This window comes from Zonotrichia leucophrys, chromosome Z (genome assembly GCF_028769735.1).
Source record: "Zonotrichia leucophrys gambelii isolate GWCS_2022_RI chromosome Z, RI_Zleu_2.0, whole genome shotgun sequence".
Taxonomy (NCBI): domain Eukaryota; kingdom Metazoa; phylum Chordata; class Aves; order Passeriformes; family Passerellidae; genus Zonotrichia; species Zonotrichia leucophrys.
In genome coordinates, this window is record NC_088200.1 from 36073469 (window position 1) to 36098963 (window position 25495).

At 38.9% G+C, this 25495-nt stretch overlaps 1 protein-coding gene across 4 annotated transcripts in view; it reads left to right on the plus strand.

Annotated features, from left to right (window-relative positions):
* The window catches only part of CERT1 (ceramide transporter 1), an 80456-nt gene that overhangs the window by 25757 nt on the left and 29204 nt on the right, over positions 1-25495 (plus strand). For 2 of the 4 annotated variants that reach the window (XM_064735186.1, XM_064735187.1), the window contains exons 4-5: positions 23714-23821; positions 24589-24727. In XM_064735186.1, the coding sequence (XP_064591256.1) occupies positions 23714-23821; positions 24589-24727 (247 nt within the window). Of the gene's footprint in view, positions 1-20871; positions 21014-21091; positions 21134-23713; positions 23822-24588; positions 24728-25495 lie in introns of those variants that run through there. The other 2 variants (XM_064735189.1, XM_064735188.1) reach the window with 2 other exon arrangements.

Genomic DNA, 25495 nt, shown 5'->3' on the forward strand with positions numbered 1-25495 from the left:
ACCACAGTGCTGATCTGTTTGAAAAGTTACTATCTTCTTAATAATTTAAAAGGCTGCCCTCCTCCAGGTCTCTCCCATGGTTTCAAAATGGAATTTGGAATTTCTAACCTAATATTAGATAAATTGGCTTAAATGTTGTTAGTTCAGGGCTGTGAGAAAATGAGAGTGAATTGCTGTTTGTTGTGAGAAACATCTGTATAAGTAAACTTATTTTGAGTAAATGAACTTCTGAGATCAAGGTAAGGATTTCTTGTGATGTTAATCCACCACCTGACTTGAGAACTAATGAGAATTTATTTAGGAATGAGTACTTTATGAAAAATTTTGTATCACTTTAGGTTTGTCCCATTTTGTTCCATCATAGTTTTTATTTTCTGCACCCAGACTCTTCATGTCTTCATTATTGACTTTGTGGCTCTTCAGCAATATAGATAGTTTTTTTGGTCTTGTATTTGAAAAATCTTTTGTTTGTCAAATCAAAATAAGTCTTCCTGAGCTTCTTAAAATATCTGATTTTGCTGTTTCAGACTGGAAAAGGTAATTTTTCAGAGGTGTACCTGGATATCCAGCAAATTGGCATGTAGGGTGTAGATAGGTTTTATTTTTAATTTTAAAGTGATGATGTACAAGGTGTTTATATCTAGAGTAGAAGGCATGAATCTCAGAGTTTGACTGTGAAAGGCATCGGGTGGCTGTTTTCTGAACCTAATTGACATACGTCCCTTTTTTGGGGATGAAGGGACCTGTCCCCCTTAAACAAAAGTGGCCTGTCTCCCTCAGTAGGAATTTTCCTTGAAGGAGTGGCTTATGCTTTATTGTTTTTACTCTTGATTATAGACACTGTGGAAGGAGTTAGATTGTTAGAGCAGGGTTATACAGAAACATCAAGAAGAGTAAAACTTGTATCTCCTTTTTTTAGAATTTTCTCCCCAAAAGGGGGGAAGACATGGCAACCTGGGGGTTAAAGATAATTTAGATTTTAAGTAATTCTAATTTTGTGCAATTCTTTGTATACTACAACTTATTTCTTAAAATTCCAGTTGTCAAACCAGGTAAGATGCTTTAGATACTACTTTGCATTGTTTAAGTGCAGATCTAGTTTAAATGGTGGGAAAAGCCAAAAACACTGGATTTGACAGTCAGGTACATTCAAATTTAAGAAGTAGTTAAGTAATTATTAAAGCAGTTGATTAATTTTGGTTTTTTAACACTGATACCTTTTCAAACAAGTAACCTAGAATTGAGATATTTAGTTGTGAGGTTATTTTCTGACTGTTGATCTTAGTTAATTTAAATAATAAAAATAATAAAGTCATTTTAGAAAACTGCAGAGCAAACTTTAAACGGCATAATTTTGATTGCAGCCAGTAAGGGCACTTCATGATTTTATGTGAGAAAAATCAAAATGCAAAAACATCATCAGCCTGAAATTTTCAGAAAATTGTTATTAACCACATAAAATGGAGTTCCTTTTTTGCAAGTAACCTAAAAAAAAGCTATTAATTACCTTATAAAGTGTTAAGAATCAGTAATTTCACTCTTACGATAATCGGCCTGTTTGGTTTTCCCTTGTCAATGTACTGTTCTAAAAGAATTAATGAATGTGCTGTTACACATTGAAAAATATTTCTAGTAACAGTAATGGTGATGTCAAAGTAGGAAGCCAGGTGGAGAGGACAAGGGGTGGGCTTTTGCTAGTCTAACCTGACTGCAAAACCATTCGAAAGCAGAAGTCCCAGTGGATGAAACCAGAGCACCCCTAGATTTTGCACTTGAGAAGCATCTTAATACAAAGTAACCCACAGAGTACCTGCCTGGAGCTGATAGATCCCCCCTCTATCTGCTGTAATTGTTCCTGTTCTGAATGGTTGAGCTAATTGCTTAAATTTATTGGTTGTACAAATCAGCTTCTGGACTGCAGTGAAGTGTAAGAATATTGTACCTGGTTGTTGGAGTCCAGTCTGGCTAGCTATGGACCCCAGCCCGCACCATCTTACATGGACAAAAGGCAAAAGACAAGGAGCACTCTTCTCCACACGGGGACAAAGGTCCTTGGTTATTTCCAGGTGACCCCCTCAGATGGAAAAGTGTCTGTCACCTCATGGCAGGAGACTTTTAAGCAGGGGAATGGAGGGCTGAGGAAGAGGACCACAGCCAATGGGATACCAGTGAGGAGGGGACGACGGGAGGAGTAAACCTGGAACAAACAAGCACCACCAGGCGTTTTTAGGGGAGGGAAAGACCATGTGAGAGAAAAGGGGAATCCCATGAGGATACAAACATACTATTCTGTGCAATAATACAGAACCCAGTGCAAAACAGCTATTTAGTGCAATACAGCAATGAAGGACTTCAGGTAAAATATTGCAGTAAATATTGACGTATTTGCAAATTAAAATTGCTTTCTATCCTTGTGTTATTTCTCTTGTAAACTTAAATATAAGAGATTATGCATGAGTAACTTTTATTAAAGTCAGAGGGAGCCTTAAATTTCACTTCAGAGTTGATTATAAGCAGCCAGGGTTTCTCAGTTCCTAGTTTTTGTTCTGTAATTGGAATATGTCACCTTTAGACTGAGATCCAAGTGCATCTACCTGTTCTTTTAACCTACAATGGCTTAAGAAATTTGACATTAACCATACTTTAAGTCAAGATTTTGTTTGAATACTGTATATAAATATTGATCTATGAGATTATTTTTATTTAGCTGTTCTAAGAAAACATTGAAAAATGCAAATAGAGGTAACTTTCTCATAGTAATATTTTACTAGCAGTAGATGCCAGAGCGAAAAAATTTGACCCATTAGTCAGGTCAGAAACCAGTATCAGAGTTTCAATTCATAAAATAATGAGCTCGGGTTATCAACAAGAAGGGGAGAGTACAGAAAGGTAGCATATGTTTAACTTGTCCACAGGCCTTCAGCAATTTTAAATAGAGCTGTAACATTCTGTAAAGACAGGGTAGTTTTCTCCTTTTTTACACATCTCTAACCCTGCTGTTGAATGGATTTCATATACTGATAATGGCAATAAAGATGCCAATAAATTACTTTGAATCTATTGCCAGTCTGGGCTGAAATTAGTAAGATAATTTAAAATTAATAGTATAGGCAGAGAAATTATACAGAAATATTTTGACTCAGCATACTAATGTAACAAACTTTTAAAATAGATACTAAATGAGAAGTATAAATTTCTGCCGTCAGTAACTACTTTTGTATGTTAAATTTAGTGTTCCCAGTTTCTGGCAGACCATTGAGGAGTTGCTGACCAAGTAGTTCAGATGTTTGTGTAGACTGTATTTAAGTGCATATTGAAGTGCTGCAAATCGTCTTCAGAAGTCCATTTTGATGTTGCAACCTTTATAAATATATTTCTTTTATCAGCTTACTATATTATTGACAACTAGTCACTGTCAATTTCTAGCAATAGTAAATGGTCTAATATTGATGAGTGAATGTTAATTATAATTAGTCTTGTTAATTATTTTAAAATAAAAACTTTACACTACTGTAAACTTCAGATACATCATATAGCAGGCAGCAACAGGAAGAGTGTTTGTTGCCATTTCTCCCTCTACTTCCTCTCCTGAAATTTGGCTGTTTCAATAATGTGTGGTGTTTAAAGTATTGGCTTCCTCAGCAGTTATTGCTGAGGTCTGAAAAGAGCTGTGGCTCCCTAATGTTTTAATTTTTTGGCATTTCATACTAATAAAAGTTCTTCTGGCCATTCACAAGTAAGACTGACATAAGTAGAAGAACAGTGCAGATGAAGGAAAGCATGGAATATATGGGAGCAAATATATATTGTTCAACTTCAGTTTTATTCATCAAGTTCATAAGGAGTATTGTAGGAGTGTGATGATGAGACCTCCTTTTGCCTATGTTGGTATCCATGTCCTGTGTGTTGGAACAAGTTTCTTAAGTAATCTTTGTCAACTATTATTTCCTATTTACTGGATTTGGATTTCCTTGTCTGGTGCTCTACAGCACACAACAAACTAAAAATATTTCTGTTTGATACTGATATGGATTGTATAGCATACACTCTTGTTTTGTGGTAATGCATTTTGCTCCAGAGGCTAGGGACCCACTCTCCCTCTGTGGCCTTGTGAGGCTCTGGCTTGAAGCTGTAGTCCAGCTTGCCTGAGGAGGCTGGAGGACAGCGTTCAGATACCTATATTAACCTGTAAAAAGCTGTTTTAAAAGCCTATTAACCTGTTTAAAAGACTGAAATGTATAGGCAAGTCATTGATGAGTGGCAGAGACACTCTTTTAAGGTGTTACAAAAATACCCTGTACTAGTTTGAAACTAAAAGGTTATGAACTGTTGCTCAAACTTAAACAGGAACATAGATGAGGGTTTTTGCTGTTTCTGTCATTGTTGTGTGTTGATGTTACATATTTAACATAAGTTCTTGTGTATTCACTTTTGACATCTCCCAGGAAAGGTGAATTTGAAGTGTTTGCAAAACTGCTCCTTGGTAACTGAATAACAAAATATGTTCAAGCAGAGGCTTCTGAACTTGGCAATAATAAGTTACTTATTTTGGATTTTGACCAGAACGTTAGGTAGAGTGGGAAATACATAGGGGAACAATGTCGCTGTCTCAAGTCTTAGCACCCTGTCTCAACTTTTAAAATTCATTCATCCTTCAGTTGGGAATACTATATTTTTTGGTCTTCAGTGACATCTGACTGGTATGGAGATGAGCAAAGAAATAAAGTGAAATACTGTCCTGAAGGAAGACTTACAAAGTTAATTGTAATTCTTCCCCTAATGTGGACTAAACTCATCCTTACTAGATGCTATGTTTCACTGTAAGATAGATTGGGAAGTGTTGTAACAGTAAGGGCTTGTGGAATCATTTGTGGCTGTTTGTGCCATCAAAGGGATTTCTTGCCATCCTCATAAAATGAGTTCTCCTTTTTAAGTAGTCTTACAGTAAATCTAGAGACATTATTCCATTCATTTTTGAAACACTTAACATTTCTTGTCTTTTTCTTTTAGAACAGTTCCCTATTCCTCAGTTGTTGTGCATGTGGATGTCTTTCACAGCTTTCTGATACCTAGCATAGCTGGCTTAGTCTTCATCTTTCAGTGAAGCATAGCACCAAAATAGAACTCAGTATCCCCACTAGGATCCTATATGTGTTGTATAGAATGTAGGATTATTTTGTGGGTCTTGTATGCTACCATTTTACAACACCACAAGTTTTCTAACTTATTCAGCTTGCAAAACCCTAAATCTGATTCATCTCTAGAACTATCTGCAGATTGTTACCTGTACTGTACGTGTACAATACAGTATTTCCTATAACCAAGTAAACTTTGAACTTCATTTTTCTCTTGTGTGTATATAAGTGTTAAGTTTGTGTTGCTCTTCTGTCAACTTCAGTCTTTCCAGCTCAGCTGCTTTAGGTAATCATTATTGTGCTGTGTGGGTTTGGTTCCGTTCCTTAAGTGATTGTGCTTCTTCTAGTACTTTGTAAAGTATGGGGACTGTCTACATGAAGAAATTGCTAAGTAATCTAACCTGTCTCAGTTCACAACTGAGCTTGCCTGTAACTCTGTTGGGAGCTGCCTAGCTAAATCTGAAGCTGTACATATAATGCACTTAAGATAATTTTAAATCTTTGTATCCATGAAAGCTGTGTTATGTTCCTAATTAAAAAACGTTCACTCCCATGTAGTCAGAACATTGACAGATGGTCTTCACAGTCTTAGTAGAGGTCTGGAGCTCTTCTCTCAAGCCCCTCCCCCCAAAAGGTAGTGAACTTACTTGAAATGGCTTACTTCTGTCTTTCCCATAAATTAGCTAAATATACCAATTGATTCAAGATTCAAATGCACAGAAAGGTTAAAGTAAATTTTTGATCACTGCATAGCCAGGCTGGTGAACCAGGGTGTTGTGAAATAGCTAATGAATGCCTGAAAATTACAGTTCAAATTGCACATTAGCAGAGTGTTGCCTTTTAGGTGCAATACTGTGTGAAGGAAAACACTTGAAGTGCTAACTCGGTATCAAATAATGTGAAAGACTTTTGACACTACTGCTCTACTAAGCTGTTGAGTATCTCAGTCAACATTTTTGCAGTGCTGTTTAATGAACAATGATGTACCTGTCTAAAGTAAATTTGGTCTCAAGACTAATGCTCAGTCTTGAGTTGACGAGAGCTCTAGAAGAGTCAACTTGCAGCTGTCTGTGGAGTAAATAACTGGTCTCATTGCTATAAACAAGTGGGATTCCAGTATTAAACTCAGAAGTGTTATTAATTCACTTTGTAAATCGTTTGGATAGTGTATACTTTCATTTAATAGAGGTAAGAGAAATGTCAAGGTTTGTCACCAGCAGAATGACATGCAGTTGTATCTAAGAGTCTGAGTTCTCCATGGCAAAGTGGTAGCGTGTTTTACAGGGTCTCCCTGGAAACCGTATTGTTCATTGAGGGAGACCTGTGTCAAGCTTGACTTTGGTGATAGATGCCCTTTCAGATTAGGGTAAGCTCTTGGTATCAAGAACTGAAAGTAGAAAGCTGCAATGTAAAAGTAGTGAGTGGTTAAACTGTTGAAAGTTGTCACTTGCCAATACTGTATGCTAGTTACTCAGAATTATTAGTGATCACCTCAAAAAATACTGTGCATCAACAATTTAATAGAATAGTCTTGGGTACTCTCTATGTCTCAGCCTACCAAAGGTGGTCTTTTTTAGCTTTCTCAAAGACCTTTTTAGGAGGTGGCTTTTCTTCAGTGAGCTTTCATTACAGTGAAACTTAATGAGGTGATATTAATAGATGTCAGTTGATCCCCTTGCTGTACGGAGGAGCGCTCAACCGCATGGGTGGGGTGCACAAGTACCAATAAGACATAGTAACATTGAAGAGAGGTAACTTTCTGGCTCTTTTGTGAGACACACACACCACCACTATCCAGGGAATCTCCTGAAAAAGAGAGTAACTCCAGAACCTAATGTGAACTCAAAAGAGTTGAAGGAATTCTTTTGGAAAGACATCATGGCTTGGGGCATCTGCTCTTTTAATTTAATGTCCTTGCCATTTATCAGAATTTTTTAAGCTAATTCTTCTTGTATAATTTTCAATGTAGGTCAGCAAAAAGATCTTTTTTTTCTCTGAAAACAGATCAAGCATGAAAATATGCATTTGCTGTTATTTTAATGTTGTCTGTGTATCGACTGACTGCAGAGGAAAAGAAATTCATGCTCTTGAGCATACCTATTTTAAGTAGTAGGTGAGAAAGAAAGGGTTTAATATTTAACTGCTACTCTTTAAATATCCCATATTGCTTGGTATGAACATAGGCATCAGAAAACTGGGGGAATGGAGGGTTAAATAGAGAAAGGTGTCCATCTTTCTATAGGATTTGTGTATTATTGTAAAATTGCTTGTTTAAGCAAACAGATACACCTGAAGATGCTCGGCTGATAAGAGTTACTTGCCCTGATATATGGTATGGTGGGGGTACCGAAATTTTGTAAGAAGCTATGCTTTCAGGGAAATATTAGATCGATTATTCAAGTTATTATTCCTTTGCTGTCAATAGCAGAGAGTTCTTTCTTTAAAATTTAATTAAACACTAATTAAATTTCAGTGAGGGAAACTGAGCTTGGGTATGTCCTGTACATTCTATTATTTTAGTACTGGTATCAGCAGTAACTCTGATGATAGTGCATGTCATTTGATGTTGCTAAATTTGCCAAGTGCACTCATTGCTGAAAACTGTGTATTTCCTGAAAGAAGACTAGGGGAATGCCTGTGAATCAGCAGTTTCAGTTGACTATACAAGCATGTTTGCTGCAGCAAACCTAAATGTTTTCACTTCCAAATTGTTGAAACTTCCCTTTCGGGACTGAAAACAATAGTTCTTTGTCTGTCTTGGCACCCTTTTGCCGTTCTTGGGCCCATGATGGAACAGCAGCTGTTAAATTACAGCTTTATTAACAAGTGGTTACAGTTAGTACTGTCTAATGCTGGACTAAAGCTTTGTCCATTCCAGCCCAACACACTTGATTAATTATAAACAAAGCAGATTGTTTCACTTTGACCAACTCAGTCTTTCTTTGCCTGTGTGTTCCAGTTAATGTTTCATAACAATTGTTTTGGCTTTGAAAATAGATACTATAATTCCCTAAAGAATGCATCCTTGTGGGATGTAGGCCTGAGAATGTAATCGGACATGCTCTGGTCAGGAGGTGGTACTAGACATCTTGCATCCTAGTCGTTTTATGGTAGAAAGGTTAACTGCTTCTTACATAGCAGTTAACTGTTCCTTGCTTGTGTTATAGTATTGTCTGTTTCCAGCAAAATAATTTCTCTGTCTTGAAACAGTTCTTTTTTAACAAGATAAAGTTTTTTTGCCTCAATTTGCTGGTTCTCAGACCTTCAGATGTAAATAAAAGGTTTGGTTAAATTCTGCCTCCAAATTTTGCTTTATTCTTGTGCTGTTCAAAACGTGCAGCATCTACTTATTTCCATTCTTGTTTCTACCTGTCTCCAAATATGCTCAGCAAGGTTAAGCAGAAAATATATAATTCATGCGCTTAGTGCTGTTTAGTGGGTTTGTGGCACTCTGTTAGGTAAACCTGCCAATTTTGCAAAGTGCAAAGAAAGGGCAAAGATAACAGCTACTTAGACTATAGCTCCCATAATCTAATCAAACATTACACACAGAATTACACACAGAATCACTTGGTTGGAAGAGACTTCAAGGTCATTGAGTCTAACCCATGCCCTAACATGTCAACTAGACCATGGCACCAAGTGCCACATCCAGTCATTTTTTAACACATCCAGGGATGGTGACTCCACCACCTCCCTGGGCAGACCATTCCAGTACTTGATCACTCTTTCTGTAAAGAATATCCAAACTGTATTTCCCTTGACATAGCTTGAGACTGTCAAGCTGTGGTTCTGTCAGTTGCTGCCCAACAACCCCCCCTGACCACAGCCACCTTTCAGGGAGTTGCAGAGGGTGATAAGGTCACCCCTGAGTCTCCTTTTCTCCAGGCTAAACACCCCCAGCTCCCTCATCCATTCCTCACAGGGTTTGTGTTCCCAGCCCCTCACCAGCCTCATTGCCTCCTCTGGATGCGCTCAAGCATCTCAAGGTCCTTCCCAAACTGAGGGCCCAGAACTGGACACAGCACTAGAGGTGTGGCCTCACCAGTGCTGAGTACAGGGGAGAATGACCTCCCTGCTCCTGCTGGCCACACTGTTCCTGACACAGGCCAGGATGCCTTTGGCCTTCCTGGCCCCCAGGGCACACTGCTGGCTCATGTCCAGTCGGCTGTCACCAGTGCCCCCAGGTCCCTTTCCAGCCACACCGTCCCCAGCCTGCAATGCTGCAGGGGGTTATTGTGGCCAAAATGCAGGACTAAACACTTGGATTTATTAAACTCCATCCCACTGGACTCTGCCCATCCATCCAACAGTTCCAGGTCTCTCTGCAGAGCACTTCTACCTTCCAGCAGATGGACACACGCTCCCAGCTTAGGGTCACCTGCAGATTTACTAATGAAGGACTCAATCCCCTCACCATGTCATCAATGAAGATATTGAACAGAGCTGGCCCAGCACAGACCCCTGAGGACACCACTGCTGACTGGCCCAGCTGGATGTGGCACCGTTCCCCTCCACCCTCTGGGCCCGGCCACCCAGCCAGTTCTGAACCCAGCACAGAGTGCTCCTGTCCAAGCCGTGGGCTGCCAGCTTTTCCAGGAGTGTGCTGTGGGAGACAGTGTCAAAGGCCCTGCTGAATTCCAGGTACAAAACATCCACAGCCTGTCCTGCATCCACCAGGCAGGTCACCTGGTCAGAAAAAGAGACCAGGTTGGTCAAACACAACCTGCCCCTCCTAAACCCATGGTGGCTGGCTCTGACACCCTGGCTATCCTGGAAGCGCTGTGTGATGAGATCCAGGATAAACTGTTCTATAAGGGAAGGACCTGGTACTGAGGTCAGGTTAACTGGCCTGTAACTACCAGGATCCCCCTTCCTCATTCACCCATTTTGTGAATGGGTGTCACATTGGCCAGCTTCCAGTCCTCTGGAACCTCACCAGTGAGCCAGGACTGTTGGCAAACGATGGAGAGGGGCTTTGCAAGCTCACCTGCCAGCTCCCTCATCACTCTGGGATGGATCCCATCTGTTCCCTTGAATTTATGGGCATCCAAGTGGCTCAGCACTTCTCTGACTGCCTCCTCCTGGATAACAGGGATTCTGCTCCCTGACGCAATCTGCCAACCCAGGGGGACAGTTGTCCTGAGGACAAGCCATCTTCCCACTAAAAACTGAGGCAAAGAAGCATTAAGCACTTCTGCCTTCTCCTCATCTGCAGTTCCCTCCCTCATCCAATAGAGAGCAAAGGTTGGTCTTACCCTTCCTTTTGACATCAATATATTTATAAAAACGTTTTTTATTCTCCTTTACAAAAGTTCCCAAATTAAGTTTGAACTGAGTTTTGGCCTGCCTAGTTTTTTTCCTACATGCCCTAGCAACTCCCTTGAATACTTCCTGAGACCTGACCCTCCTTCCAAAGATGATACATCCTCTTTTTATTCCTAAGTTCTTTCAAAACATCGTTTCCCATCCAGGCTGGATGTTTGCCTTGTCGACTCATCTTTTGGCACATAGGGATAGTCTGTTCCTGTGCCCTCAAGATCTCTGTTTTGAAGCATGGCCACCTTTCTTGGACTCCTTTGTTTTTAAGGGCTGCTTCCCAGGGAACTCTGAATAAGTCTTCTAAATAGACCAAAGTCTGCCCTCCAGAAGTCCAGTGTAAAAGTCTTACTGATGTTCCTCCTGATTTCACCAAATATCAAGAACTCTGTAATTTCATAATCACTATGCCCCAAGTGGCTTCCAACCACCACATCTCCCACCAGCCCATCTCTGTTTGCGAACAACTCTTAACACAGCTCCCCCTGGAGGGTTCACTCACCAGCTGCAACAAAAAAGTTGTCCTCCACATACTCTAAAAACTTCCAGGACTGCTTCTTTTTTGCTGTATTATTCTCAGATATCTGGTAGGTTAAAGTCACCTACAAGAACAAGGGATGGTGATTGTGAAACATTCTCCAGCTGCTTATAAAATAAGTTGCCCACCTCTTCTTCCTGGTTGGGTGGACGATAACAGACTCCCAGCAGGGTGTCAGCCTTGTTGGCCTTTCCCTTAATTCTTGCCCATAAGCATTCAACTCCATCATCATTAGTTTCAATACCCGTGGCATCAAAAGCCTCCCTAATATAATGGACCACTCCTTCACCTCTTCTCCCTTTCCTGTCTCTCCTGAACAGCTTGTAGCATCCCATGCAGCGCTCCAACTATGTGGGTTGTCCCACTACATTTCCATGGCAGTTATGATGGCAGTTACATCATAGCTTTGCTGTTGCACCTTGGCTTCCAGCTCTTCTTGTTTGTTACCCATGCTCCGTGCATTAGTGCACATGCACCTCAGCTGGGCTGCTGATTTCACCTCTAACTCAGCCATATCACCCTTGGACCTGCTTCCAGACAGCCCAGCTGTATCCCCTTCCCCCTTCAAATCTAGTTTAAAGCCTGCTTAATGAATTCTGAAATTGAGAGCTGAAATTCTTCTACCCTTAACAGAGAGATGCAGCCCATCCAGCTTCAGTAGGCCCGGTGCTGAAAATGTTGGCCCATGATCAAAGAGCCCAAAATTCTGCTGATGACACCAAACCTTGAGCCACTTCTTGGCTTCTTGACTCTCCTATTCCTTTCATCATTTTTCTCAGCCACCAAAGGCACTGAGCAGAACGCTACCTGTGCTCCTGCCCTGTTAACCACTTGACCCCATACCCTAAAGTCTGTTTTAATTGTCCTGACTCCTCTTTTCAATCTCATCACTGCCAGCCAGTGGGTAATAATCAGATGGTTAAATTAGCCTAGGAAGTCTCTCAGTAATATCCTGTACCCAGGCCCCAGGGAGGCAGCAAACTCCTTGTGGGATAGGTTCAATCCACATGTGGGCTCCTCTGTTCCCCTCAGAAGGGAGTCACCTGTTCCACTACAACTGCCCTTCTTTTCTTTTTAATGTTAGAGGTGGTGATCCCTCTGACAGATGAAGTGTAATTGGGAGGCCCACTGGGCACATCATTTTCTTCTATATCATCTGGCTGACTCTCTGGATTCAGAGCCTCATACCTATTCTGAAGTGGCACCTGGCTAGGTGATGGGGTCAGGAGGAACTTCTATGACCTCCCGAAGTGGGAACCCATTTCCAGTCCCCTTCATCCACCAGGTGTCTTCCTATTGCCTTACAGTGGTGGGCCTCCCTCAAGGATGGCTGGGCAGAACTCCACCAACCTATCTCCCTTTCACTTTCCCTAATACTCCTTAGTGTTCCAACTTCCTCCCTAAGCTTGGCCACTAGCAAAAGAAGATCATTCAGCTGTTCACACCGCAGGCAGGCTTCCTCTGCTGCACCCCCTGAAACCACTGATAAACTCAAACAGTCTGCACAGGAATGGGTCTGGACAGACACATCCTTTTGGAGGGTTCCATTTGGTTACATACACTTGTATGTATGCAGTTTTTGACTGTGTAAAAACCATTACTAACAAAAACACCAAAACCAATTTACCAACAGAAACACAACAAACAACAAACTAAAAACCCCACTAGAAGGAGGAAACCTGCAACCCTGCCTGCGTGAACTGCCAGGTGAGCTGCTGGACCACGCCCCTGTTTGCCCACTCCTGTTCACCTTGCTCCCTAGAGCTCTCCTTTATTCACTTGCCTCTTGCCAGAGGAAAACCCCACCCTGAGCCTGCGTGGCTAATGAGAATGAGGAACCAACCTGCTCAGTGCTCTTTTAATCACCCAATCTATAGGACTTAAGGTTTATGTAGGTATATCTAATTGATCCTCAGAGGGTGATTGGAATGGTTTGTGTTTTAATTCTTGCAAAGAGGCCATCATGCTGGCTAGACCTGTCTTCAACAGGTGGAGAGTGTTCAGCTGATAGTACTAGTCTTATGTAGTCTCTCTCAGATATCTACCTGAATAGAGAGAACCTGGAGTAAAAAACATACTCCATTTTGGGTTTGAACTTGGTCATATGGGAAGAAAGTATGAAATATGTGGATCTGGGGCTTCATTTAGGAGAAAGACGTGTTACACTTGAGGTTCTCCGCCCTCTTTGTTGATTGATACTGTCTTCATATAAGAGCCCTGTGTTAGACAGCAAATCTGCTGTTTTTCTTAACTGTTCTCAAGTGTGAGGCAGATTTGAGTCTGGAGTGCTTTTGGATGCAGATAGATACAATAGCTTCACTTTCATCATTTTTATTGCTGCTTCCTTTTCAATGCCTGGAGTATGAGATCTGTCAGAATTTGAAAATCTAGTAACAGAATTTGTGTTTTGTCAATGCCATACAGAATGATCAGGAAACACCTTATCTACCATCAAGTGGGAGTTTCCCTTCCCTCATTTCACAAAGGGATAAAGGCAGCTTTTAGTGTGTTGCAGTTCAAAGCAGTCAACAGCAAGAATATCACCACTCTCCTGAAGTCTTAATGTCACCCATATGTACACCGGAATCTCTGCAGGCAATAGCGTCAGTTTCAGTTTGCCAGCTCTTAACACATGTGCAGCTTTCTCACAATGAATTATTTGGGGGTACACTTGTGTGAGAGAAGCAACAATGGGATTGGACTTCAGCAGTATATAGGAAAGAATGAGTCTACGAATAATTGGTTACGTAGATGCTCAATGTATTTATGCAGTTGTCTGGGTTTTTCATAGTACAGTGGACAATTAAGGCAGAAGTTCTTACAGAAAGGGCTCTACAGCTTGTGCAAAACAGACGTGCTGTCATGAAATAAGATCATTTACTTACTATAGAAGACTTAAGTTAAAATAGGCACTAAACTGCTTGTTTATTATACTATTCTCTAGCTAATGCTTGTCACAGGGAGGTTTTTGTTTTGGTACCAGCTCTGTTCTGGCACCCTTTGTCTTGTTTATACTTTTTACCCCTTTGGAAAGCAAAGAAAGACCAAAATGGTGCCCCAAAGCCTAGTGCATAGCCTATTAAGGACCAGCAGTATTACAGTTCTGTGTAGAACTCATGATAGCATTTATCTTCAAAGTCCTGAACATTTTAGGGCCTAGATCCTTTGATTTGCTTTCCTTTCCTCTAATGTACTAGAAGCAGCCTTTTGTGAGGTGTTTTCCAAACAGTTTCCAGATTTTTCCTTCAAGAGCAGGGCAGGTCAGCTTATTGTAGAGGCCTGTACTGAAGATGGTTTTCCTATTACACAGAGGATGTTTGCTTTCAGCAAATAAGAGCAGTCTGGTTTTTTTTTTTTCCATCACTAATAGTGTGGAGGTTGCTTTTGTATTGGCAAGTAAGTTTAATATCTTTACTGATATGTTTGTTAATATTGTAGGTAATATCAGTTAATATTTTAGTTTTCAAAGATGAGTTTTCTGAAAGTTGCTTTTCATAAAACTGTTTTACAAACTCCCAAATAAGCCTGTATAAACTTAAGTGTTATGAATACAGTGAATAACTTATTTCAGAGGAAATGTATCTGTATAATTACTTCATGACTTTAAATGGGTTTGGTAGGCTTTAACTAAAACTTTGTTTCTTCTAATGTTTCTCAAAGTAAGCATACATACAGAGAAAACTAGTTTGGTGATGGCCTACTTTAATGTATAACCTGTGTATGAAGAAATCCTGTGCCTATTTACCTGCTTGGTATGTAAAAGTGATTTTTAATTAGTCTGTGTATTTGCAGACTAATGACAGCAGCTGAACGTAAAAAAAAATCTTCTACTTGAACATGGTGCTTGAGGCACATGTGCCCAGTTTTCCCTGAGACAAGTATTAAACTTTTTTAAAGCTAAATTATATTGAGCCTAACTACTTCTTGTCAGATGAAGTTCTAAAAATCTGAGCCAGAACATTCATCAGAATGATTTGGTACTATGTCTTTGGACAGTCTTAAGTGAAAATGGGTGTGTTCTTAGTTGGTTCACTGTTTTGAACTGTCTGAGAAGTCTGACTTCAGAATAATTTTTTTAATCTCTGTTACAATTTCTAATTCACTGTCATCCATTCAGCACTAAATGTCATTGTTGCTACTTGCATGCTATGTGGAAAACTTTATCCTCTCTAAGCAATGTGTCTCAAATGTAATTATAAAGGCTAAAGGTAAAACTGCTCTGGTTTTAACTGTCTCCCAAGAAAAGAAGGTTTCTATGCCCCGGGACTGGAGCAGAAAGAGGGTAAGGGTTACTATTGGTCAAAGACCACTAGTAACCTCCAGCGGTGTCTGTTTCCTTTTCGCTATTTCCCTCTAGTGGTCACACACGATACTGACTTGGGGAGATTAAATAGATGAACTGCTACTAACCCGAAACTGATACGAGTATATGACACCTTAATTTTCCCAGTCATGATCTGTTAGACCACAGAGTCCTGTGAAACCTTATGACAGAAGGACATACTCTTATGTTTTGAATTGGTGATTTAGCAAAGTTTTAGGAATTTTTTGAACTTAGATATCCAAATGTGTCTTTTAGATGAAATATACAATGCTTTTACGTTAGATAAACTCATAATCTAAGTTTTCTTATAAAGTTTTTTGATGTGACATCTGCTTTATATGCGTATCTTTGCCCTTCTCTGTCTGTGGCTAGGTCTAACATCTAAACATTAAAAGTATTACGATAATTTGTCCCTTTAGTATTATGTTGGACTTGTTCTTAACTCATAAACTGAGATTTATAGAATCATGTGGTTTTATTCTTTAAAACAATTAATCTTCTTTTATTCTTGGTAAAACAATGTTTTATGTAACTTTTTTAGATGTTGGTAAGCCATCAAGTGTATCATAGAATTGCTAAGATTGAAAAAGATCTTTAATATTTCCACATTCAGTTGTCAACCCAGCTACACCACCATGTTCACCACTAAACCATGTTATCAAATGTCATATCCACACATTTTTTTAACATTTTCAGTTATGGTGACTCCACCACTTCCCTGAGCAGTATATTCCAGTGCTCCAACCCTTTCCATGAAAAAAAATTCACAATGTCTAAACTAAACCTCCCTTGCTACAACTTGAGGCCATTTCTGCTTGTCCTGACATTTGCTACTTGGAACAAGAGACTGACACCCATCTCACTAGAGCTTCCTTTCAGGTTACTGTAGAGAGTGATAAGGTCTTCTGTGAGCCTCCTTTATTCCAGGCTGAGCTACCCCAACTCCCTCAGCCACTCCTCATCAGGCTTGTGTTCCCAACCCTCCACCAGCTTCATTTGACTTAAAATCTTGCAAATGTTTCTTCCTATGTAGGCTGGGGCAGGCACCTCAGGAAGAGTACAAGGATGTTGGTAAGTCATGTAGAGAAAAAATCAGAAAGGGGAAACCTTAGCTAGAACACAGTCTGGTCACTGCTGTATAAGATGAGATGTTTTTCCAAATGCATTAACAACAAAAGCAGGGCCAAGGAAAGTCTCCATCCTTTAATGGATATGTGGATGGGGAGTGCTGTCACCAAAGATGAGGAAAAGGCTAAGGTACTTAATACTTTCTTTGCCTCAGTCTTCACAGAGAGATCAAATATCCTCAGGGCAAGCAGCCCCCTGAGCTACTAAATAGGAATGAGGATCAGAATAGACTTCCTGTAACTCAGGAGAAAGTGACTTCCCATGACACTTAGCTACTCACAAGTCTATGGGGTCAAATGAGATTCACCCAAGAAGACTGATGGAACTGATGAAATACCTTTCCAAGCCTCTCTGCATCACTTATGATCAATCCTAGTTTAACCAGGGACACTCCAGATAGCTGGAGATTTGCAAGTGTTGTGCCCACCTACAAGAACGCTCAGAATAAGGATCTGGGGAACTACAGCCTGACCTTGGTGACCTCAGTGCTGGGGAAGGTTATGGAACAGAGTATCTAGAGTGTGGTGACTGGCAACACGACAACAAGGTCATCAGGCCCAGCCAGCATGTATTTGTGAAAGGCAGGTCCTGCCTGACCAACCTGATCTCCTCTTATGACAGAGTGACCTGTTTAGTGGATGAGGGAAAGGCTGCAGATGTTTTCTATCTAGACTTCACTAAAGCCTTTGACACAATTTCTGATAGCATTATCCTGGAGAAACTGGCAGCCTGTGGCTTGTACAGGTGTACTGTTCACTGGGTAAAAAAATAGCTGGATAGTCAAGACCAGAGAGTGGCCGTGGATGGAGTTACATCCAGCTGGTGGCCAGTCAGCAGTGCTGTTCCCCAGGGCTCAGCACTGGGTCCAGCTCTCTGTCGTGTCCTTAGAGACAATCTGGATGAGGGAATCAAGGGTATCCTCACTCAGTTTGCAGATGACAAGTTGGGTAGGAGTGTTGATCTGCTGGAGGGTAGGAGGGCTCTGCAGGTTGGACATTGGGAAGAAGTTTTTCCCTGAATGGGTGATCAGGTATTGGAATGGGCTGCCCAGGAAACTAATGGAACCTCTGGAGACATGCAGTAAAAGTTGACACTTAGTCTTGTGGTCTATGTGGCATCGTGGTGTTGGGTCAAAGGTCGGACTCCATGATCTAGGAAGTCTTTTTCAGCCTTAATGATTCTGATTATTTTCTGCCTGTCTTGCAGAATGGTAGAGTTTGTCCTCTGATAATTATGCCTTCAGAACTGTGATACTTTATATCCAATATGTTCATCTGTTGTTTGAAAGTAAAATTACCTTTGGACAGAATTATTGCCTAGGTAGTTTGAGCATAATATATGGAATCTCTATGTTGCCAAATAGATGTATGATTAGAAATGCATGTAAAGCTTCTACAGATGGCAGAGTGCTGTTGCATTTTTTTAAACTAGACTGGGCTTTGTTTTTAAACAAAGATGGTTTTGACTCAGTAGTAGTACTAGTTTTTATCTTCAACCCTGGACAACTTGAGTGATCTGAAGCTGTATCAGGAACATGACAAAAAGTTGCCTGTCTTGGAGTCCCTTATTTAATATCTTTTTCTGTTTCAAATGTGTAATAACTTTTTTGGTTCAGATGTTTCAGTGAACCTCCGTTGTTTTTGAAGGAAGTAGGTGTTGAGAGCTAACAAGGGCTGCAGCAAGAAGGAAATAAGAGAGTGGGTAATAGGCTTTGAAAGTGAAGAAATTTGTGTTAGTTTTAATAAGATGTGAGATACAAAACAAGAAATACAAAAAGTAAACTCTTTCCCCCCCCCCCTACTTTTCCCCAAATTACTGTTAGGACATGGCAATTTAAACTGTATGTGTTTGCATGTATTTCCTTAGGGTGTGGGATAGTTTTCCTTAAATTCTTTGTCAAATATATTACAGAATTCAACAATTCCAACTTTTTTACCTCTAGTTCTTCCTATGTATTACATTACATTACACCAGCCATTTGATAGAGATCATTTGATAGCCATCTATTCTGATGACTAAATTTTCAAAGATCAGAGGAGAAAAAACCATCAGTTTCTGAATTTAGCAGTGCCAAGGTAACTGCTAATTGCACTAGATGAACAAGGGACTTCATGGGTTTTGCAGGAACATTTGCTTTGGCAGTTTTTCTTCTTATTGATAAGAAGCATTGTTAGCTAATACTATTTATCTGCTGATAGATATATTCTGTGTGGCTGTTAAGTTTTTCGTAGTCCACTTCTTTTAGTGCAAGTAACTACCTGTACTTTGAATCCTTGTGTTTCGAGTTAGGAAAATGTTTATTCTGATTAAGCAAAGTGTAGGCCTCTCAAGACCATATCCAAAACAGGCTCAGGCTTTCAACAAGTACCTTTTCACAAAGGCGAATAAACCCCCACTGCTGTTTAACTATGCTCTTTGGAAATATTATTGTGGTCTTTAGCCCAAGATTCTTCACCATAGTGCTGGTGGTAAATATGTTTTTCTGGTTCTACAGAGGTGATATTAATGTAAAGATACTTAACTATCTTTGGTTAAAAAATAAAACTAAGCCAGTGATTGGAGTAAGAGGCAGTCACTCCTTCCCTGCCATTTTGAAGGATAAATAAGATTGCTTAAATGCCTGTTAACTGTATGTGGCTTAGTCTCCTTGCTCTGTCCCCCTGTTGAGACAGACTGGGATTTCCCCACATGCTCAATCCCTCCCTAGGTGGGAGGGTGGGCTTTCCCTCCCACCTAGTGGATGCTCCATGGGAGAGCCAGTTCTTGGACCCCTGCAGCAGTTTTTCCAGTTTTCTGCCTGGCTCATCTGCCTTAGTTAGCACTTAACTCTGGCAACACTGAATTTTATACATTGTGATGATGTAATAATATTTGATAGTAATATTTTATATAATATTAACTATTACACAATTGTGTATAACTGCTAAAAATACCAATGTGACTACTGCTTTCACTTGGGATCATAATTGTTCTTTTTTTTAAAGGCAGAGTTGCATAAGTGCTGGCGAGACTGTATGTAATATGTAATGGAATTAATTCATTCTTTAAAATCCACTAGCTTTCAGAGCATGGAAACAAGTAACAACACTTCCTTTAGTGCATTGGGAACTGATGTCAAAACATCAGTGCTTTTTCTGCTGATGTCTAATAGAATGGAATTTATTAATTCTTGTACTATAGTACAGACCTTACTTGTCCCTTTCCTGACAGCCCAGATTCACAGAAGGGATAAATGTATCCTCTTCCAGACTTGCTCATAGTCCCATGACCCAGGAGTACAAGCTGTTTTAGTTTTATTACTAAGACTAAATGTTGCAGTTATTGTCAGCTTGGTTTTTGGTCGTTTTGCTCAGTGAAGAGTTTTATCTTTATATGTGTTTTTGAATTTGGAATTCCTGGGGATTCCTCCTGTGCACATAATCTGAGTGTTTACTATGGAATTGCAACATATGTCACTGCTGGTGGAAAGTTAGGTCTACATGTCTTTCCTTGTTTTTGCAGTTGCAAAAAAAGGTCAGATTAGAAGCTTTTTCCTTTTAAATAGTCATCTGCGCTCTGCTTGGGAGGGCTGTGGGTGGAGAATGACTATCCAGCTGCCCTGACCTGGATTCTGGAATTTTTATCTCTGCCTTCCTGCTAACTACCACCTTAGTTTTGCGACCTTAAATTTCCAGCAGCTTCAGAACAATTGAAAAATCAGACCTGTAGACCCATGATAATTTTATCTTTAATTTCAGTCTTCAGAAATGCATCCCAAAGTGTAGTGTCTGTTGTGTTCTTATTGTCTGCAATAATTTCCTAGCCCTGCCTTGGCTCATCCATGCACTAACCCATCTTTCTGAAGCATTTGCAGTAAGTCTAAAAATTGCCTTTGGAACACAGTTGTTTTACAGAGCTTATCTGCTTATTTTCCACCAAGCTTTTCACAGTACCTTCCAGCTCTTTTGTGTTACTACCTTTTCTATCTTCTGGGTTTTTTCATTAGATATTGTGGCTTGATCTCTTGGATGTTTGAGTGCAATTGAGTGTATTCTCACAAATATGAAGAGAATGAGATTAGAGTCAGTGTGTCCTAGTATGTGTTCCATCACCTTCTGAGTGAGCTGTATGCCTTAGAGGGAGGAGCTGCCTGCTGGTTGTGTTATGTAAAATAATAAATAATTTATAATGCTTACTGAATATATCTGCCTTGGTGAACAAACGTACGTTGAAGTGCTTCACAGGTGCATATTGAGACAAAATCAAAAGAATTCCCTGAAGACATGTGAGAATAATTTGCTTTATTTGATTTTTTTAAGTGGGAGAACTTTGCTGTGAGTCTGTGCTTTATTCAAGAGTATTTTCTACTTAAGGATCCATGCGAGCAGTTACAGAGATCTGCAATATGATTCTGCAAATAACTTAGCTTTTTTATTGAAAGCAGCTTTTCTGACGTACTGCCTTGTTGCTGATACTAGCATCTGCTCCAGTTAAAGGATTGCATGAAGCTTTGGATCATGTGGCTCTTTCCTCTTGTCTGTTGTAACAAAAGGATTAATGGATTTCGTGCATTGCCTTGGAAAGCTGAAGGTGTTGCAATTACTATCAAATGCCAATTTTAATTTAGCTTTGAAGCTGTGATGTATGCATGGAATTTCAAAGAACTGCATCTTTTTACTGAGCATGGCGATTTGGCATCAGTGCTTGATGGTATGAATTGATACGACTTCTACAAGTAATTTGGTTTTCAAGCAGAGACTATTGATTTCTATCATATGAACTCTACCAGCTTTTCCAGTTTTTATCTTGGGAAATTAAAATTTGTATAAACAGAAGAAACTTTGTCTACATTCCTCTTCTCAATGTAAATGATTATTTCTGCAGTGATTAGTTAACGATGATCTGCTTTGCAAGACATAAATGCGGCAGTGACCTGCTCTCGTTTAGATGTTGCGGTAGTAGAATGGTGGGGCTTTGCATGATTCATGCTTTCTTTGTTTGTGTTCATCTGCCTGCATGTGTCTGCTGTGAGCAGCATGGCTTGTCTGTGTAGAAGTTAGAAATGAGTACTTATTTTCTGATTCTTGTGAAAAATAAGTATTCTCAATGTAATTTTATCTCTTTTCTTTTGACTGTTCAAATACAATTGTCTGACACAGTTTTGTGAATGTGATCTGTATATATGCATGCTTTTGATTGTACAAACTCACGATGTGTGCTGTGCAATCTGCTTTTAATGCCTGCTGAATTTGCTTCTCGATAACAAATAGTTAATAATGTTGCACCTTTATATTGGTAGATTTTGCAAGCTGATAGCTGTATCCATATAATCGTGTATGCTGTTACATGTACGATTCTGTAGCATGGATAAATTATTTAGTGGAAAAAATAATCACAAGCATAAATGAGAAAAAAAATACTCTGCTGAAGAGCTACCTTTAAAAAAATCAAGCTTATATATTGAAAGAAGGGTTGAGTTTTTTTCTTTCACCCTCAGTTTTTATTATGTGAACTAAATTAGCTGAGCATTTGACTGTATGCATAATATAAGAAGAAAAGGATTTAATTGATATAGAATATAAGGCATCAGATTTTCTACTTAAAAGTTTACAATATTCTTGAAAGTTCTGAAGTAGGCCTATATAGGTGTGGCTTTGACTAAATCTCAAGTAAAGAAATCCAGAAATTTTGCTTCTTAAGCTTAAAGCAAGGTCTTGCATAGGTGTGTTTTTCTCACTTCAAGAACAAAATAAGAAAGCACTTCCTATCTTTAGTTGAAATAGTCTAACCTCAATGAAGTGGGTATTTTGGCTACATTTAAAAATTTATCTGTTTTTAAGCTATATCCTATTAAAATGAAGCTTTATCATCTTTCCTAGTGTGTACAAGTTACAGAGAAAATTAAATGAATTTGCACTGTCAAACTGAATATAATAAAAACATATTGGATCATCTTAAGGTTTGTGGCATATGCTTAAATAAGTATTGAAAATACAGATTAAACAGTGAAGTCTTTTTATATTTGTGTTTAAAAGAAATTTTAAATGTTTCAGAGTGTTGGGTGACTCTTCTTTTCAGGTTTATGCTTATTAAATGCTTTTGAAACACAGCAGTTGTATCCCCAAACTCTTACTTGTAACTCATACATACATACTTTGTCCCTCTTTGCCTAAATTCTTAATTCACACTTCAAAGAACTCTTTATTTTCTCTGCTTTTTAACTTATCTACACTCTCCCACCTTCTCAGCTATACAGCTCCCAGTTTTTCCATAAAATGTACAATAACTGGAATTTCATAATTGCTTCTTCTTTGTTCTATACCATTTGTTTTGTCTCCTATCTCCCTGCCCCATTGGAGTTTTGGTGCTACTGCAGAATTTATTTCTGCCTAAAGTCCTTCTCTGTTTTCTGTCTACTTGATCAAATTCATCTGCTTACAGTATTTCATGTATTATTTTGAACCATCTGTTTATTGCTTACATCTCCTTTGCCATGCACATCATTTAGATTAACATTTAGTGGAGTTTATTTTCCTTCAGTTCCTCAGTGTGTGCTTCTGTTTGACTTGTGAGGAAATTTGTCAAACTCTATTTTTGATCTTCTAAATGTTATTCTAATAAACAGATTTTTTTTCATTGTTTAGTTAGTTACTTTTATTGTATCCTCTCTCTTACTTTTGGTTGTACCTTGTTTTATGTAGACTTCTGTTCTCATGAAATATTAATTTCAGTCAAGTATAAATAATTTTGCCAAAGAGGCCTGAAACAGGAAAAAAACTTGATAGAAAGTTTTCTTTGATATCTATTTTGTTGCTTTTAAAAAGAAAATGGTACTATTTGTATTATTGGATGAAGTGACTGAAGTTGATTGTCTTGAGACTGAACCATGTTTAATCCCCCAATTAATTATAGAGTAATGTACATTTTTTTAATAGGCTCTGTGAAAGTTACTTCTTAGGAATTACATAACCAAATTAAAGAAACACTGTCCCTTTTTTATACCATTAAATATATTAAATATATATTGCTGCGTCCTTTTGGGGACACATAATTCATGGTAGGTAACAAATTATTTTACAAATTGATTAATCAATAATAAAAATAAGTTTATAATAACTTCACAGATACTACAATCAACATCTTAGATGCAGGCACAGTTTGAGTTGTTTAAACCTATACTGCAAAAAACAAGTGGGTGGGTTCCAGAGAAAATTGCATTAATCTTGTTTTCAATATTTCTGTTTTATCAAAAGCCTCAGCACTCTACTTTTTGTGTGGTTTGATTTTTAGACTGAATCTGGATATGGATCAGAGTCAAGTTTGCGACGTCATGGCTCCATGGTGTCTCTTGTGTCTGGAGCAAGTGGATACTCTGCAACATCCACCTCTTCATTCAAGGTTGGTGCAAAAAGTTTTCCTAATATTCATACAGAAATAACATGCAACTGGAAAAGAAGTTACGTATGAAGACTTATTCACATAGTTGTAGAAAAAAACACTAAATGTCAGTAGTCCATCATACAGATGATACGGGAAGCTCTCTCGTGCCTCTCATGCAGTTGTCCTTTTTAAACTGAGGTGTCATCTTCTGTGGCAAGAAAATCAAACTTGTGAGTGTATTCATTAACTTTTTCTAGTTCACTCACCAAATATCCTGGGCTCCAAATAAAAACAAACACTAGTTCTGTAGTTTAATGAGTTTGATATAGCCCTGCCTGACAAATTATGGCTTTCCTTGTGTCATGCATATGAATATTTAATATATGAACTGAGTGTGCTGTACTTCTGGGAGAGCAGAAAAGGGAATAAAGATTGGAGCAAAGATCTTAAACCAGAGCTGACTGCTTTCAGGCAAATATGTATAAAGCTGGTAGCATGGAAGTTCACTTTTTAACAAGGTTTTGTGGAGTGCTCTGAAGTAGCAGGTGCAGTCAACAGAAAACATTGAGACCAGTGACAAAATGAGTAAAGAATACTCAGATATGGTTTCTTCTGACATTAACAGTATTTCTTAATTGCTGATATCTAAAATGTCTTTAGTGTGCTTCAGTTTCTTCTTCATAGCTGCAGACATATCTTGTTTAAAATTAAATTGTAGCTATACTGCATCAAGCTATTGTTGAGTATGTAGAAATATTTCATGCCTTTTTTGTTTGTGTTTTCAGAAGGGCCATAGCTTACGTGAGAAGCTTGCAGAAATGGAAACCTTTAGAGACATCTTGTGTAGACAAGTTGATACTTTACAGAAATACTTCGATGCTTGTGCAGATGCAGTTTCCAAAGATGAACTCCAGAGGGATAAAGGTAACGCTGTAGCTGAAAACTCTTCCCTCTACAGACTGTAGCTTTTTACTGAGGAAACCTCTTGATACTGTTCCAATGCAATTCAATGTCTTATAAATAAAATAATGTATCATAAATTAAGGATAATAAGGTAATGTATCCTAATAGTAAAGGATCAATCAGTTGCATAAATGCATATGGATGTTAATTATTTTTACTTTGGAATTCAGATTTAAAATTTGCTTGATGTTAACGTGTAGCTGTCAACTGTACTAAAGCAATGCTCTTTTTAAGTGTTTTGTTATAGAACACCAATTGCTAACTCTCACAAATTAAATTTATTCCTGTCTCTTACCTGTTATTTTGAAAAGTAAATGGGATATTAGTTTTGATAAAAACAATACACTTTAAAAAGTCAAAAGTGCTGCCTTAAGTAATGCTTCTGAGGTGTATTGGCTGGAAATACAGCACTGAATGCACACTTGAGACCATACTAGACTACCATGTGGATGCCTACATATCTCTGAATTGCTTATACCAGAGCACAACTCGTCACTGTATTTGTGCACTCTGCTGAGGTATTTATATTCATCCCTGTGTTTGTTCTGGCAGTGCGAAACTTTCTGTAGCAATAAAACACCAGAGAAGTGCAATTCCACTTTTTTTTTAAATTTTCCAGTGTAGAAGATTAGATAGGTACTGAATCATGGCTCCTGCTAATCCACTTGTAACACCTAAGTATGTTGCTCTCACCAGATTTGAGTGCTAAATGTCAATGCTGAGCAATGT